The sequence below is a fragment of the Chelon labrosus genome (assembly GCF_963514085.1).
Source record: "Chelon labrosus genome assembly, chromosome: 3".
In the NCBI taxonomy this organism is placed as follows: Eukaryota; Metazoa; Chordata; class Actinopteri; order Mugiliformes; family Mugilidae; genus Chelon; species Chelon labrosus.
Genome location: NC_140339.1, coordinates 2,026,681 through 2,043,670, shown reverse-complemented (window position 1 = coordinate 2,043,670; position 16,990 = coordinate 2,026,681). Strand labels below are relative to the sequence as shown.

The following is a 16,990-nucleotide window of genomic DNA, read 5'->3' as shown; positions in this document are numbered from 1 at the left end:
ATTCAATTATCCCACAGACGCTTGATTAATATGAAGCAGTTATTGTTTAAAGCATATATATATTCATGTGTTAATCCAGCGTCATGTCAAATACTTTATATCTGTGTGACAGAGAGATTTAAAGTCAGTGTGTGGATGATGCTCCCATCCTTTAACAACTGAACAGCTGGTTGTTGTTCCATGTTTCCGTCCCACCTGGAAACTCCTCGCCTGATATTTACCTCAATGTGGAGCAAACGAAAGAAGAGCTTCTCAGTGATCAGGCTCACCTGTCGAGCACCTGCTAAAATTAGGCTTCAGTGGAAAAGTCACTGAGCTCAGTCCAGGCTTACAGACGTTAAAAAACAGAAGCCATTTAAAGATCCTGCTGACCGCCAACACAAGGCTACGTTTACAAGAATATGTCTTCAACCTGATCAATCGTTTTAGTTAAAGTTTCCAGTTTTCCAAATGATCTTCTCTCCAGTCCTGAACGTCTAAAGAATAAGAAGATGAACCAAGATGTCTCCATGTCTCCATCGTCTCTGTCCACGTGGATTCCACCGTGGTTCATCTTGTTTTTCTACCTCCATGTTTCTGTCCCTCCTCTGTCTACCCCACGTGGAGCAGACATGTTCAGAGAGAATGGATTTATTCCACCAGACCTCAACATCAGATTAAAAAACTCCTTCTGTTCTGAATGAGGTGGTTACATGAGGGAGTTTTATTCTGATTATTAGAGGAACACCGGTGTCCATGTGAACACGGACAATGATAGAGTTGCTTCATTTTGCTAATACTAGCCCAGGGCACCACAACTCTGGCTATGAACCAGCTTCCATAAACTCAGTAGCTCTACTAAGTAGTTAATGAAGGAATCCAGCCATGATTAAATACTTGTGACATCCTGTGAAGTCAAATGGAGGTAAAAGCATTGAGAATTTAACAGACTTACAGCAAGAGACAATTTCCAATATACCCATCCTATGGACTCGTTAACTCACCACTCAGAACCAACCCAGACTGATGGTCTGTGGAGGAGTTTAAAGTCCGGCTCCTGTGGTGAGTTAATCAGGGTCTCAGAGGTGTAAATGAGTCGATTAAGCTTTAGTTCAACTCTTCCACTGAAGCTCCAAGAGGAAGTCTTTCATCTCCCACAATCTCATTACACCTCTTCTCCCCATGCCCGCCCAACAGACCACCCCCCACACCAAACAACTTCACCAGAGGAGAAAGAGCTGTTAACGTGGCTCTGTACCGAGCTGCAGCGCCAAGACTGAGGAGTGCACTTTGACCTGAGGTTACTGTCACTTCTTCCTCTGTCACGTCCTGTCACACTGGATGGGATTTATGCTAGCAGAGGTTTAGATTCTTGACTAGTCACAAATTCATTCTGCAGCATTACAGCAAGCCCAAACATCCAGCCAGAGCATGCATCTGTAACGCATCTCTATCTTTCTCTCTCCCTGAAAACTGTGGCATTTATACTGTTGTACAGTTAATTAAGTATTAATTGACGCTTTTGTTCAGTTCTCCAAACACTTAACCCAAATTAGTTATATATCCATTAATAGTCCAATTACTTTCCCAACAGCTTCTCCATAAACCATCAGAAAGCTGTAAAAAATGTCCATCAAAGCTTTCTGAAGCCCGAGAAGTCTTAATTAAATCTACTGCTTTGTCTGACCAACAGTCAAAAGTGTTAAATATAGTTTATTATGTCAATTTAAAGAACGTTGAACTGGTTTAATTGTTATCACACTTCATTCATTAAGCCGTTACAGTTCTGCCTGATGCTGCTGCATCTATACTGTTCATTTAACATTGTCTCGTTGCATTCATCACCATTTAATACCATCGTTAACGGTGTTATTCTGCAACATAAGACACATCACCACTTCCTTTTCACTGTATGAAGCCAAAACATCCATTCCCTTAAAGGTCAGGGCCATCAAGAAGGTTTGCACTTTGTTAGCGAAAAGTTCAACTCCATCCAAAACCACTGTGTTAAGAATCAGCTGTGACCTCAGTCCGATCTGTTTGGAAGGAAGATGCTCGGCAAAGCAAAACTCCAGTCGAGGGCCAAGTGAAAAATAGGTTCATCATTTTCTCCACAATAATCTGGTACTAAACTCGAATCAGTGCAGATGTTGCACAAATACACCTGGAGATGTTTTTAATGAACGGTTATCTGTGGTTAGAGGAACCAGACATGAAATGTTAGTGAACGAGAACGAGAACGCCTCTGACTGATGCTGCAGATACAAGGTGATGGAAGATGAACTGTAACGCTGACAGTGAGTGTGATACTATTGGATGTCTGCTCCTGCTTTCACAGCCTTAGTGTAAAAATAATCAAACAACATCACAAAGCGTAGGAGTGCACAGAAAGCTGATCATCTCCACGTTTTTAGCAGTTACTGCTGAACTTTGAAGGTGTTTTGGAATCAGCCGCAGTGTGGCAGTCGGATGAAAAGGTTTGATTCATCCAGATTTCTAGTCCCATCACTCTTCAGCTTCTGACGTGTTGGCAGTAAATCTGAAGAGTGAAGACAGACAGCTGGGGGGGATTGATGGTGACCTAAGACCTGCCATATGGACGGTGACTCAGACCTCGACGCAACAAACGCTTTCCAGTGAGTCAGATTTGCGACACGCCTTCTGCAACGAGTCACGCTACAGTACATACACTAATGGAGCATCAGGCCAAAACACGCAGCACACAACAGCTCAGACCTTATATTAGGATCCAATCTGGGCAATTAAATCACAAGTGGCCGGAGTAAAAGACAGGTGTGAACAACCCTGGGACAAAATGAGATTGCATTTGAGAGATCCGATCTCTGACTACATTTAGAGGTGGTCTGGTTCACATTTGACCTCCTTCCTTTGGTAGTGTGAAAGTAATGAGTCCTGGGTCACATGAAAGACCACCTGCTCAATAGATGTGCTCTTGCATCAAAACCCACACAACCACTACTATAAATGATCACCTGTAAAGGAAAAAGCCCCGTAAGTGATGTTTGTTCATTAGTAAAGAAAGCCTTCTGTCCTTGTAGCTGTTAATTAACTAAATAAGAAGTAAATAAATTTTTTGTGCAGGTCTAACTAACGTGAGGGTGGAGCTCAATTAATAATAAACTCAACAGCTGTTCTCGGGTCTGGAGCAGCGGTAGAGATCCATATTCTACCGCGCCCCAGATGATGTCAGTGTTTATTTGCAGATGGAGCAAGAAAACCGAGATCGGTACTTAAAGCTGGTCATTTGCGATCGGATCGCTCAGATCGGATCTAAATGCAAAGTCTGAACCGGATCATTTGAGGCTTGGCATACAAAGCGTGTACACAACAAAAATACTAAAAGAAACAGGATAGTAGCGCATCCCAGGACGTAGATTATCAGGTTATCATGTGGCCTTGACTACAAAACACTCTATATTGAACCAGTACTCTCAGGAATTACTCTCCTATAAAACTAGACCAACACTTTTGGGTGAATATAGTTTTCTATCAAACTAATTACAACTAAATGAATTAAAGTATTTACCCTGGAAGTCAGACCAACTTCCCGGTCCCAAATCTTTTCCGTTGGGAACCGATGATGCTCCTGTTCATTAACGTCTACAAACTTGGACTGAGCTTTGAAGCGGCAGCTCTTATTTATTTTCCACTCCAGTCTAATTTCAACAGCGCTCGGTGTCTGACAGGTGACGCTGATGGAAAAGCTGTTCCTCCCTCCACCGAGAGGCTCGGAGCTCTTGACTCATTCCAGCAGCCTCCTCCAGTCGGGGCCTCCATGCCTGATAGCTTCTCTTAATGAATTATGAGGACCGGCTCGGGCCGCACCGCCGCTTCCAAATCTCTATTTAATTGAAACACGATACAGGGCTGAGGGGCACGAGGGCCGATAAATTGGAACATCCACTCGGTAATCAAACCGCCATCTGTTGCTATGACGTCTGAGCGACCGACCCGCTGGAATATCCAATCACAACCACCGCAACCGGGGGAGACGACGGAGGAGACACAACATCCAGGTGTCTTGTGAAGAAACACAAATCCATTCTGTTTGCTCTGCTGTCTGACACAAGTGAAAGGAAAAGAAAGGAACAGGTGGAGATGAAATGAAACAAGAGAAGGGAAAAGGAAAGAAAGAAGGGAAAACAACGCAGGGAAGAGGGATGGAAAAGACGGGGGACAATAAAAGAAGTGAGTCTGAAAGAGCAAAGGAAGTCAGGAGAGTAGAGCAGAGACGTCTTTCCGTCCCGGGTCGCTACTCGGCGCCGAGGCCAGTTTTTTCTGGTGACTTCACAGTCTTTTCACTCTGCGACCACTTCAGACAGAATACATTAACAACAATCACACACGGGGCGGACCGGCTGATCTGAAGCTGATGTGAAGGTGAGTGGATTAAGGTCAGCAGCGAATCATGGGTAAAAGGGCAGACGCTCTCTTCAGCGTCGTTCCAGAAGAGAAGCTGAAGGTGAAGAAAACACTGTCGACAATAACAGGACAAATCTAAAACCAAGTCTTAACAGGATTTAGCCCTCAAAAAGTTACAGGGCCTTGGGGTTGTACCGACTAGTCGACTTTACTGCCGTGCCATGAAGCTTTAGCCCCGCTCCACCCCATCATCCTGAGTGACTCTACAGTCAACATTGTAGTTCCTCCATTTCCTGGGCACCATCATCTCCCAGGACCTCAAATCGGAGCTGAACATCAGTGTCCTAATCCAAAAAGCACAGCAGAGGATGTACTTTCTGCAGCAGCTGAAGAAACTTGACGTGCCAAAGACAATGATGGTGCACTTCTACACTGCCATCACTGACTCCATCACCACCTGGCATGCTGCAGCCTCTGCTAAGGACAAGAGCAGACTGCAGCGTGTCACTCTCTGCAGAGAAGGTGATCGGGTGCAGTCTGAAGTCTCTCGACGAGCTGTACGCTGCAGCTAAGACGCCGAGTGAGAGCCACATATTAGAAGTTTATGATGTTGACGAGGGCTATGGCCGACAGTATCCTGTGTTCAAATTCTAATAAACTTGCAGAAAAGCTTCCGTAGGCCCCACAACATTAGTATTCCATGAAATCTCGCCCCCCACCCCCAAGACGACACCTGGCGCGTCGGAGAGCAGAGAGCAGCATGAACACACATTAAGTCAGTATTGACACCATTAACACGAGCAGCCAGACGTTGAGGAGATGAAATGAGTCCAGTCAGGCATGAGGGAGTCCAGTTTGACCTCTGAAGAGCTCAGACACACAATCGACCGCACTTCAACACACACACGTCCTCCCTTCCCACACACTGTTCCTGTATTTTCATGCTTAGCTCACAAGTGCTCCCTCAGGACTAAACTCAGCACATGAAGCCGACACAGAGTAGTTGAGCTGATGAACTAGAAAGAGCGGCTGAAGTTCAATTTACAGAAACACAACAGAATCTTGATTTTTGTTTCATCCCAGCAATCTGCCAAATCAGCCTGTCAAGGCAGCCAGTCTGGATGTCATTCATCCATCCATCGTCTGTAACCGCTTGTCCTCTGGAGGGTTGTGGGGGGGCTGGAGTCTATCCCAGCTGTCATTGGGACGAGAGGCGGGCTCCACCCTGGACAGGTCTCCAGTCTATCACAGGGCTAACACAGAGAGACACTCACACCTACGGCCAATTTAGAGTCTGTCTGGAGCCTGACCAGAGAACTCAGAGTGTGATAATCACCTTTAAAGATGATTCAGTGCTAACATGAAGCTACACAGGCTCAAATCGGTCTTGAAATGACCGTGATTCACAAGTTTTGTTTCGTTTTGTCTTCTTTTAACAGGAAGCAGTTTGTATAAATTCAAGCTTTTCAGGTCTTTGAAGGATATATAAAACTGCCTTTGCACAAACATGAAGCCAAACTATGGCTGAAATGGGCGGGCGGCCATCTTGGGCTCGTGACTTTCTTTTTGCGTGGTTGGAAATGTTTGATTTGCCTTCATGAGGTGGACACAAGAACAACCGACCAATGATCTGAGACTGCTGTATGAATAAACAGATAACATAAAGGCTTTATATAGACCAATGATAAATAGAAACACTGAATTAGATGCTTAAAGAGAAAAAGGCAAGTCTTCCTGTTGAGGTTTTTCACAGTAAGAGCATTTCTAGCTGAACTACAGTCACATTTCCTGGTGAATCAGTTTTGTCTGGATGTTCTTTTATATATTTCTGAAAATATAAAAGAACATCTTGTAAGAGGGGTCGCACTGATTGGCTAACAAAGCGACAGAGTCAACGTGATCATCTTGGATTAAGTAAGTAGAACAACCGATCAGTAGGACTCTGTTTGTGTCTCTACTTGTTTCCTATCCTCTAATAGTAGCTCTTCCCGTTTCCTCTTTTGAACGATCAGTCCAGACTACTTTCAGCTCCCAGTCGACATATGAGAGGACCAGCTGGCTGTATTCTTTGTGGTGAGTTCAAATTTTTTTTAATCCCGACACGATGTTAAACCTGCAAGACAACAGCAGACAGTCCAACTGTACATACTCTCAAAGTCAGCGGGAGTCAGTTATGAGATCGATGTGCACTACAGTTGCTTCACTCCTCATAATGAGTCCCGGGCCGAGCTGCATCGTTCCTCCGCCTGTTAGCCGCCGACGCTAGCAGCTCCTCCAGTAGTGGTTCCTCTAACGAGACTCTCCATTAGCAGCAGAAAGGCTCGGGTGTAAATGCCAGCTTTGACACGTGGGTGCCAGGCGGGGTGACGGCGCGGTGCTGATGTAAGGTGCTGATCTCTGAAGAAGTGCTATAAATGTCAGCCTGCATATCTCATCAACACACACACACACACACACACAGGCTACAGTGTGGATGCTACAGGAAGCCCGTAGGAATATATTCAAGGGCAGACACACAATGACACGTTTGCATAACGATGTGCAGGTTAGCACATGACAGAGGGAGAGACGTCAAGGGACAGTGAGGTGGTGAAGATGGGAAGAAGTTAACGGTGATAACACAGAGACAGCAGCAGATTCAACCTGTTAAGCTCTGGTGCACCAGTATTCCAGGAATAAAGACTATATCCTCTGACTTATTCTTCAGTACGTCTGATTAGACATACTGAAGAATAAGTCAGAGACATTTAATTTCAGTCATTTACTCAATTGTTTTTTCACCTCTTATTTGTGTTTTATGACTCTTTCACCTTGGATTAGTTTTTAATCAGATGTAGAGGTGGTGGTTTAACCTTTACTAACCATGTAAACTCTTGATGTGCTGGTTTCTCTCTGGTTCCTGGAATAAATCCATTCTCTCTGAGCATGTCTGCTCCACGTGGAGTAAACATCAGGTGAGGGACAGAAACATGGAGGTAGAAGAACAAGATGAACCAAGATGGAATCAATGTGGACAGAGACGTTGGAGAAATCTTGGTTCATCTTCTAAAACTCTACACATTCAGGACTGGAGATGAAGTTAGGGAAATGTCTTCTTGACAGTCCACAGCAGCAGAACCACCTTGTCAATAAAGTTCTACACTGACAGATAAATAAATAATAACATTAACGTGTGTGCTTGCAATGAAAGACACTTTCCATCTTGTTCCAACATCTGGATCATGTCTCCAAGTCAACAAGCAGCTGTTGATGGTTATGATCCAGCGGTAGGTAGAGATCCATTAGAGACAGCAGCTGCTACAATATTCTACTGACCACATGATGGCGCTGCTGATTTACAGACACACAAACTGAGATCAGATCTCAAGTGCTGGCTGGGGACGCATGTGGAGACACATTTAGATTAACACCAGGTGTGAACACAAGAACTTAAAGCTGGAAACTTGAGATTGGATTGCTCTATAATCATACTGGTACTATAACACCAAGCAGACAGTGAGTGTTTAACACAGACAATGAGAATCTTCAAGAGCTGGATGTAAACTGTCTCAGTGACAGATAAAGAAAACTAAATGTATTTATATGGGAATAATATGGAGTTTCCATTTTAAGAGGTTCTGTGCGTAACAGTGAACGAGGAACATGTAAATGTGTCTTGTATTGTGAACAAAAGAGACATTCATATGCTAAACCTCAACAGAACACATGCAACGCTTCACAAACTTTGGGATAAAAGCAGCAAAAGAAAGGGAAAGAAATGTGAAAACGAGAACCTGCGGCTCATCTGAAAATGCCAAACTAAATGGGACAAAATGGGGTCTCTTCAAAATGCCAGCTGCAGCAGGAGGAGTGGCGTCGACGGCTTCAACATGCAACTCCTTCAAAATCCTGTCTTATTCTCTTTTTCTTTTTTAATTTATATATATATATTTATTTTTTTTAGGCTGCCGGGCAGACTTCATTGTGTGAGAACACAACAGGCATAACTCCAGCCAATAGCTGCCTGTTGCCATGACAACAGGGCCCCAGCTTCTTCTAAAATAAGACCGAGGCGGGAAAGATTAGACAAAGCTGCCGGGGCAACCCCCCAGACAGACAGTAGCGGGGAACGCAGGCTCAGATATGAGTGAAGAGAGCAGGAGGAAACTCAAGCATCTGCTGCGTTCACATCGAACTGGACACACAACAAGCCCACCACTGACTGTCTGATGGAAAATGGAAGTGTGAAGCCACCAGTGTTGTCACGATGCTACAATCTCACCGGTTAGTGCCTAAAAATCCTAACGCTGCTGCAAACACTGAGACGAAGAAATGACACGCAGCCTCGAGGAGCTTTGTTTCACCAACACCAAAAAGGACACTGCTCACGTCTTTAAACACAGACTGCAGGGTTATGGTTCCATAAGAAGAGACCGGGAGGAAGTTAGAGGGGAAATCTTCAACCATGACCACACTCTTACCACTACCTATGTGATTTTCTATAGCATGCAGCCCTGATCAGACCTGGTGTTAACACTGAGGGATCCGATCAGAAGTAACAGTGTTAAACACACCCAAGACCCATTGGGGATCACCTAGACCACATTTGGAGGTGGTCTGGGCCACCGGTAAAAACAGACACACCTCTGGTCCTTGAGTAGTGCTACTGCAGAAGATTCATGAGACTGAACTAAACGTGGATAAAGATGCATCTTGTGCATTCTGTGACAAGTAGAGTGGACATATACCGACCAGTTACTTAGACATGTAGCACCCACCTAGACCAGACCAGGCACCCCCACCCCATAGCAATGACACTCCTTGATGGCAGCAGACATCCCCAGCAGGATGCAGCCTGACACAGACACGCACACAAAAACACTTTAGGAACAACTAAAAAAAAAAAACATGAAGAACAGCACAAGGTGTTGACCTGGCCTCCAAATTCACTAGATCCCAAACTGATCAAGTATCTGTGGGATGGTCAACAGAGGCCCCAAATAAAGTTTTCTGAATGAAATAACATCTTCAACTGAAGTCATTAAGTCATTAATTCCACTGACAGTGATATGTTCATGAACGGTGTGAATGTGTGTGTCCACAACATTTCTCTCTGAGACAGCTGACCTTTCTCAATCTCACACGATCGCAGTGCAGAAGGTGAACCACGGTTTGCTTCAGCATGATGCTTTGCAGTTGCATAATCCTTGATTATTTCTTTTATCAAATGCGTGCATTAACTGCAGTGTTAACAAAACCACAAAACCAAAATGTTAGACAGTGACTACGCTGTTTGCATTTTTGTTTTCACTGCCTTCCAGTTACCTGAATTAACTGGGGGACGTTATAGTAGCCTGCTCTGGCATAGCCTCATGTAACAGTCACTTTTTTATTATCTAAAACACTGTGTCATAATCTATAAAAATAACCGTGATGACAACAAATCAATGCTCAGCGCAGGAGAAATTTGAGTGCACAGCTACAGTGGGTCAAAGTCAATGGATGTCTGTGTGATAACTTTTACTGTTTGCCTTAGTTTACTTTTCCAGAACAATTCACTGGTTTGTTTCCAACCTGTGACGGCATAATTATATTTCTCGTCATACTTCTTCTTGATTATTGGCACTCGTGCACACTGTTGTGGGAAATACCTTATGATTGGATGTGACAAGCTAATAGGTACTGGAAAGGAATGAAGAGAGTGTGCTTTGCATAATGAGAATTGTGATTTAATTTAAAAAATATATATATAATGAGAACTGAGAACTCTCCTGAATATATTGGTGTACTGTTGAGCGGGCTGCATTGATTGGAGAAACGCGGGAGATCAGGACATCATCAGAGATGGTCAGACCATAGACTACGTAATCACGCAGTGCAGGTGCAGGGCGGAGAGGACAATGACGCAGAGTCTTCATCCAGAATCAGATTCACCGTCCTACTAATATGAGGAATACCTGCAGCAGCCAGTCAACAACAAGTTCGCCACTCTGACCTGCGCGTGCCGGTGAAACTTTCCCAGTCTTGACACTAACTTCTTTGATTTTACTGCACTCACAAAATACCTTCAGCGTTAACGGCCAATTATCCGAGGACAGAGGTGGTCCTCCCTCGCTCCGCTCATTAGGAAGGAAGGACAATTATCAGCAGAAAGCAAAGACCGCAGCAGCAAATGGCCTGGTCACATGACCTCCGCCAACACACACGAAAACACACACACACATTGTCACTGCTAAGTACTCAGGGTGGGAAAAGAAGCAGCAAAGAGGTGTGACGCACACCATCAGAAAATTAGCTTCTGCTGATGATTAAATCTACCTGCATGGATTCTCACACACAAACACACACACACACACAGAGTTTACACAGTGTCACGACCTTTAGGTGTGTATAATTAACAGTGTTTTAGACTGGATTACTATCATCAAAAGTTTTTTCTTGACAAGTCAAGCTGATTAGCAGCAACAGAAGATAAACTGTGTGTGTTCTAGTTTTTATGACATTGTGGGGCCCAAAGCCTTGTACAGTACTTACATTGTGGGGTCATGTTGCCCTTTCTGGACACGACAAATTTTTGAGGATTAAGTCTTACAAAAAAATCAAAACAAGAAATTCAAACCAAGGTTACACTTAGTAACCTTTGTCCTAATAGAGTTAGGGTTAGGGTTAAGCTTGATACATATTCTGCAAGAAGTGAGAAATTTGTTCTCCAGGTGAGCCCACTGCAGCATACGTCACACACGCTAAGCATTGTGGGAGATGTGGGAGATGGACAACGAGAAGCCCTTTTCTATTTTCCAATGTTGGCCACGTCGTTCATTCAGCATCCACCCACACACAGTATGCCGATCTCTACCCAGGAGAGATTAGCGGTCACACTGAGAATATTAGCATCTAGGAGCTTACAGAGTGGCCGCTAGCATTTCCATTTTTTCACATTAACCACGCCCACTTCTAATTTCTGACTAATTACAGAATAGTTGCCGGACATCACACGAGAAAAGAACAAGAACAAGCTGCGAAAACTCCCAAAGTTCTACTTGTTAGGGGCTTTCCAAGATAGTTTGTGCATGTGTGAGAATGAAAACGTAATAAGGCAGTCAAATTAGCACTTTTTAGGTGATATAAATGAACAGGGCTCTTATCTCTTAAACCAGAGAAGTGTTGCTTTGTTTTGAAAAGTGTTTTTCTTAATAATATTACGTTTCTGTTCAGAGCTTCTCTGCAGTGAGACGATCAAACCATGCAGCACTTCACTGCTTCATGTGTTTAAAGCTGCACAAATCAATATTGTTTTTATATTAACAATAAATCAAAAGCTCGTTTCAAAGAGGCATCTCTCTTTGACGGAACATTTGATCCTCTTTCAGTTCATTGTTTTCATTTTATAACCACAGCTTAGTGGTGTAGTTTCAGTCTCTCTACTCCTATAGTCTCTCTGACTGGTACTATTTATTCTGCAGACAATTTAAATGTTCAACATTATTTAGAGCTCTGTTCACTGCAACTTAAATGTAACCAACTAAATAAAACCAGACCTACCTGTTTATTTACGTAACACAGATGCTCTTATGTTGTGTAATTTGGATTCAAAGTTAGAAATAAAAAGAAAGGAAGGCAAAACATTATTCACACACACACTCCACCTCCATCATACTGTACATGTGACTCATGCAGCCTGATTTAGCTGCATCCACCTGTTTGCTGAAGGCGTAGGAGGAAAGTGGAGCGATGACAGTAATAATAAAAGCGACACAGACCAGCAGCCTGTCCACTGAGCAAACACCTCTTCAGGTACTCAGTTTCATGCGCGTGGGTGAAACAGTTGCAGCTTTAAAACTTGCACCTGCGCCACATTCTGGTCTATTTCCTGTTCTTGTGTGAGCGGAAAAAGAAGGTTTGTGGAAACTCAACAACTAATGACAAAGTTCTTATGTAATTCTGAGTGACGAAGTCCAGAAACATTTTCTGCTATTCAAACTAATTACTGGAAATATTCCTGAAAACATAAAAAAGGTTAGATGTAAGCCACGGATTATGAAATCTGTTCAGTAGATGCACCATTGGATCAACGTTGTCTAAAATATTTCTAGATGTTTCTCAAAACTACATCTACAAGTCCAGTTACCTTTTTAAAACACTTCTTAGGTAACGTTTTCTATTTTCACCATGAATACTGGTCAAGACGTAATTCTACATACATCTAAACCCTATAGCGCCATCTTATTAGCACTTCTGTTTCAAAAATATATAATTAATGCATTTTATGGCCAGCACACCCTAATGACCAGGCGTACGTTCACCAAGATCAACACATCAAGACCTCATGAAGGTAGAAAACCTAAGGACTCAGTGTTGAAAGAGGATGTAAAATCTTATCCTTATTAAAACCCATTAAAAAGACCAAGATGACCAACTAGCTGATGAACTACAACCACTGACTGCAGTTAATTTAGGTTCAATCCAACATTCACCATCCTGCTGCCCCATATACTCACTAGAGCAGCAAATGTGGATTAATCCGCTGCCGAAAATAGTCCCTGCTTCTGTGATTTCTTTTTTTAATGATTTGTATTACATGTAAAACAGAAACTAAAAACACTAATGCTGCCTTCAGATGGGATCAAAACCTTGTAAATTGCGGTTTTCTCTAAACTCAGAGTTCACAAGTTGTGACGCGTTTGCAGACCTTTCCAGAAATGACTGAGGAAAAGGTTGATATTCCCAACAGCTTCATCTTACCATCATGCCTTTCCTACATAAGTCACCTGCTCGTTGCTAAGCTGTTAGCCTCGGTGACTTCTAGACTCCAACTGTTGCCTAGCAGCAGCGTTCTCACCAGTTACAGCCAATATTTTGTGTACACGACCTCCAACGACGAAAGCTTGGAGTTCAGGAGTTCCCTTCCATTTGAAGAAAGCTTCATTTAAAGTCACTTACTGTATGTGGAGGTCATGCTGTTTAGTTTGTTCTTTTCATTTGATTCTGTCTGACAACAACTTCTTTGAAAATAAGATGATTTATCTGAAGAGGATTTATCCTTGAATTTCTTTTCTCTCTGCTGATTTTTTTTTTTGTAGAATAAATATCATGATAAAAAGCGTCTTACCTTCATGAGAACAGACTCGCTGAGCTTTTCTCTGTTGACAATCTTTATGGCAACTTTCTGACACGTGACACAGTGGACCCCCAGCTTCACAAGACCTGAAACACAAACGTCAGATAACACTCACATCAAATCATCCCTTCAAAGTCTCTCTGAGCCAAAACTGATCCAAATTATGTGATGTGCACAGAAAAAAGTCTGAATTTGCCAGAGGTAATCGTGACCGGAGGGAGGAATCAAAAGACGAGCTGCGGACCTGAATTAATGGAATCACATTCAAGGCTAACCATCGTCCTCTGAGACACCAGTCACCGCTGGAGTACTTAAACACAACCCACAGACTGCATCGAGCCAGACGACTGAAGATAAAACAAATTCAGGCTTTTCAAGGTAAAACAGGCGAGATGAATGAAGCAGGGAGCCCCTCTGGCTTCAGATACATGACGGATTATTTGAACAGGAAGTTCTCTTCTGACCTTGGAAACTCTTAAAAGATATTTTGACTTTATTTTGTCATTTCAGCCGCGTCTGACTTCATCAGCAATGAAAGCTGACTAAATATCATGCTTTTAGATTTTATAGCTCATGTACCCAGCTTTGTAATGAATAATTCACATCGTAATAGACGCTGAGTTTATAACGACAAATTACAATGAACGTTTGAAAGGAGTGGTTCTGTTTACATACACTGTTTGGCTGTACGCTCCCAGGAGATGTAACCAAGAGACAGAGTTAGCTTAGTGAAAGATTATAAGTGGTCATTTTCTAACAACAGTTAAGATTCCAAGAAATCTATTTTAATGTTCAAATATTTTATTATGAGAAAATGTGGATTAAAAGTTAAATGGTGGAAGGTATGTTCCTTATTTAGTGCTATGTGAAGCTACTCAGTATGAAGTCGATGTTGTACCAATTAATTGTTTCCAAATGTTTGTGGTAACTGCTGATCAGTGGTCTACAGCAGCTTGGAGGAATTTTAGCCCATTCCTCAGAACAGAACCACTTCAGTTCTGAGATGTTGGTGGGTTTCCTCACATCAACTGCTTGCTTCAGGTCCTTCCACAACATTTCTATTGGATTAAGGTCAGGACTTTGACTTGGCCGTTCCTAAACATTCATCTTGTTCTTCTTTAACCGTTCTTTTGTAGAACCACTTGTGTTCTTGGTTCTCGTTGTCTTGCTGCATGACCCAGTTTCTCTTCACATTCAGCTCATGGACAGATGTCCTGACATTGTCTTTTAGAGTTCACTGGTAGAATTCAGAATTCATTGGTCCATCAATGATGACAAGCCGTCATGGTCCAGATGCAGCAGAACAGGCCCAAACCAGGACATTAGCACCCCCACATTGAATCAACTGATAGATCACTTGTTGTAGCCCTGTTGCCAGTAGGATACTCAAGTGTAAGTTCTGTTTATTTAAAAGCTTTAAATGTAACTGTGTGCTACACATACTGTACAAAGTAAGCACAGACATGAAAACATAATAAAGACATGACTTCATATTAGTTCTTATCTTGTTAGAGGAAGCAGAATAAACATACTGTATACAGCTGGTTTAACCATTCATCCCTGTCAGCTCTCAGCCGTGTTGATAGACGGATAAAAATGCAACTCCCCAGTCTCTGTTTCATTGTGTACTTCCGAGCGCTCGCCTGATGTGACTCTCGCATCGTAACAGAAATGTCAACACGCAATATCTTTATCTTATTACAGCCACAATGGCTCCATTCATCTCTATCAAAGCTCTGACACCGGGGAGCGTATTTTACTTTGTACTGAAGGTCTGCAGACAGCGGTGGAAATGCCACTGCGCATATGCACCTCTTCATTACCTCACGCTGCACATATATTTCACAGGAGATGAGTGTTCCACTATTTTAAAGGTGATTTCCCTGCGGGGGCTGGCGAGGATACAAGCAGAGGAGGCGCGAGCAGCGGGGGTGTTTGGACCGATATGACAGCCTGGGGGCTCTTTTATGTCACCAGTTAGAAATGAAATAACATCCGGGGCGACGTTCGCCACGTGTTATTGATCGTGTTGTCAGAGAAGCTGGAGAACGGCTACAGCTGCTCAGGCGTGAGGAAGCACAATAAAAGCTGCTTTGTATGGACGCATTCAACCATCAACATGAAATGAAAGGTACAGTATTAAGGATGATCCTCAGAGTGAGAATGAAATGAATGATGCCTTGTGCATGAACAATAAATACAACAATGAAGTCCAGAAGGCTTGGCTGTTGTTCTTTAAATCACATGAACCAAAAGCAGCTGTTCTGTTTGTGCTGCATGTGAAAGGAGTTTGTATGTGATTTGCAGATGTCAGAGTCTCCTTGTTTCCAGTAACTGCTGTGACCTCCTTGTAACTAAATGTTTCTGGTAACTGCTGATCAGTGGTCTACAGCAGCTTGGAGGAATTTTAGCCCATTCCTCAGAACAGAACCACTTCAGTTCTGAGATGTTGGTGGGTTTCCTCACATCAACTGCTTGCTTCAGGTCCTTCCACAACATTTCTATTGGATTAAGGTCAGGACTTTGACTTGGCCGTTCCTAAACATTCATCCTTTTCTTCTTTAACCGTTCTTTTGTAGAACCACTTGTGTTCTTGGTGCCCTGAAAAGCTACCGTTAACCAGTAATTTTACCCTTTCTAAACACGACATTTTTTTATAAGACTGGTGCATTCACAGCATTTCCTACAACTGAGGCAAACGTTTCAGTTAATTTCTTTTCCTCGTTTGTGCAAATACTGGATGACAGGATAGAGGAGTGTGTGGTGACATGCTGCAGGGTTTGTTCTCCATGTCTTTATTTGCATGCTCTTAATTAACATAATTACTGAGGGAAACCTGTCAGACTTAAAAATAAATCTCCTTATTTCTGCGTGTATGCTGCAGTGTCTGTGTCTGCCTCTTTGTTGCCATTTCTCGTTGGACGTGCACACCTGCACAAAGCCGCAAGTTAGCTGTATGCACAGCAGATAAATCTCCAGGAGAAACCACGGATTCTCATTTACACATTATAATGCTGCCATGTTTCCACACACGAATAAGAATAAGTACTTAAAGTGTATGTTACAGCTACATGGGCCCAGCGAGAGCGATGGGAAAGACTTATCTCCACTAAAAAAAACGTTGTGTTCTCATAATCTTCTGTGCAGTTGTTCTTTCTCTCATAATTACTCCTCTGACACCTACGTCCGTCTCGACAGACAGCCATATATTTTTCTCCCATGCAGTATGAAAACCTTAAAAGCACTTTATGTGTGACATTTTTCATTGTACTTGTCAGTTATTACGATCATTACCAGGCTCCAAACGGGGCCTTAAAGTAATAATGTGACATTTTCACATCAAGAAACATCCACTTTGCTTCCCTGCGTCTCATTACTATATAATTCAGCACGGATGAGTCCATGAAAGCTTTAACATTTGCAGATAAAGTGAAGCCATACATAGAGGCGGCATGTCTATTTATTGCAGTAGTAATGACCACATGGAACTGGCGCATAAGTTCTAACCACAGCCTTCAAACTGTGACAAAA

At 42.8% G+C, this 16,990-nt stretch overlaps 1 protein-coding gene across 2 annotated transcripts in view; it reads right to left on the bottom strand.

The window, feature by feature from the left end:
- LOC311485404 (serine/threonine-protein kinase BRSK2-like) overlaps window positions 1–16,990 on the bottom strand; it is a gene marked incomplete at its 3' end in the record, with an annotated part of 119,469 nt that overhangs the window by 45,720 nt on the left and 56,759 nt on the right. For both annotated transcript variants that reach the window (XM_084540779.1, XM_084540778.1), the window contains exon 2: window positions 13,451–13,545. In XM_084540779.1, the coding sequence (XP_084396905.1) occupies window positions 13,451–13,545 (95 nt within the window). The remainder of the gene's footprint in view (window positions 1–13,450; window positions 13,546–16,990) is intronic.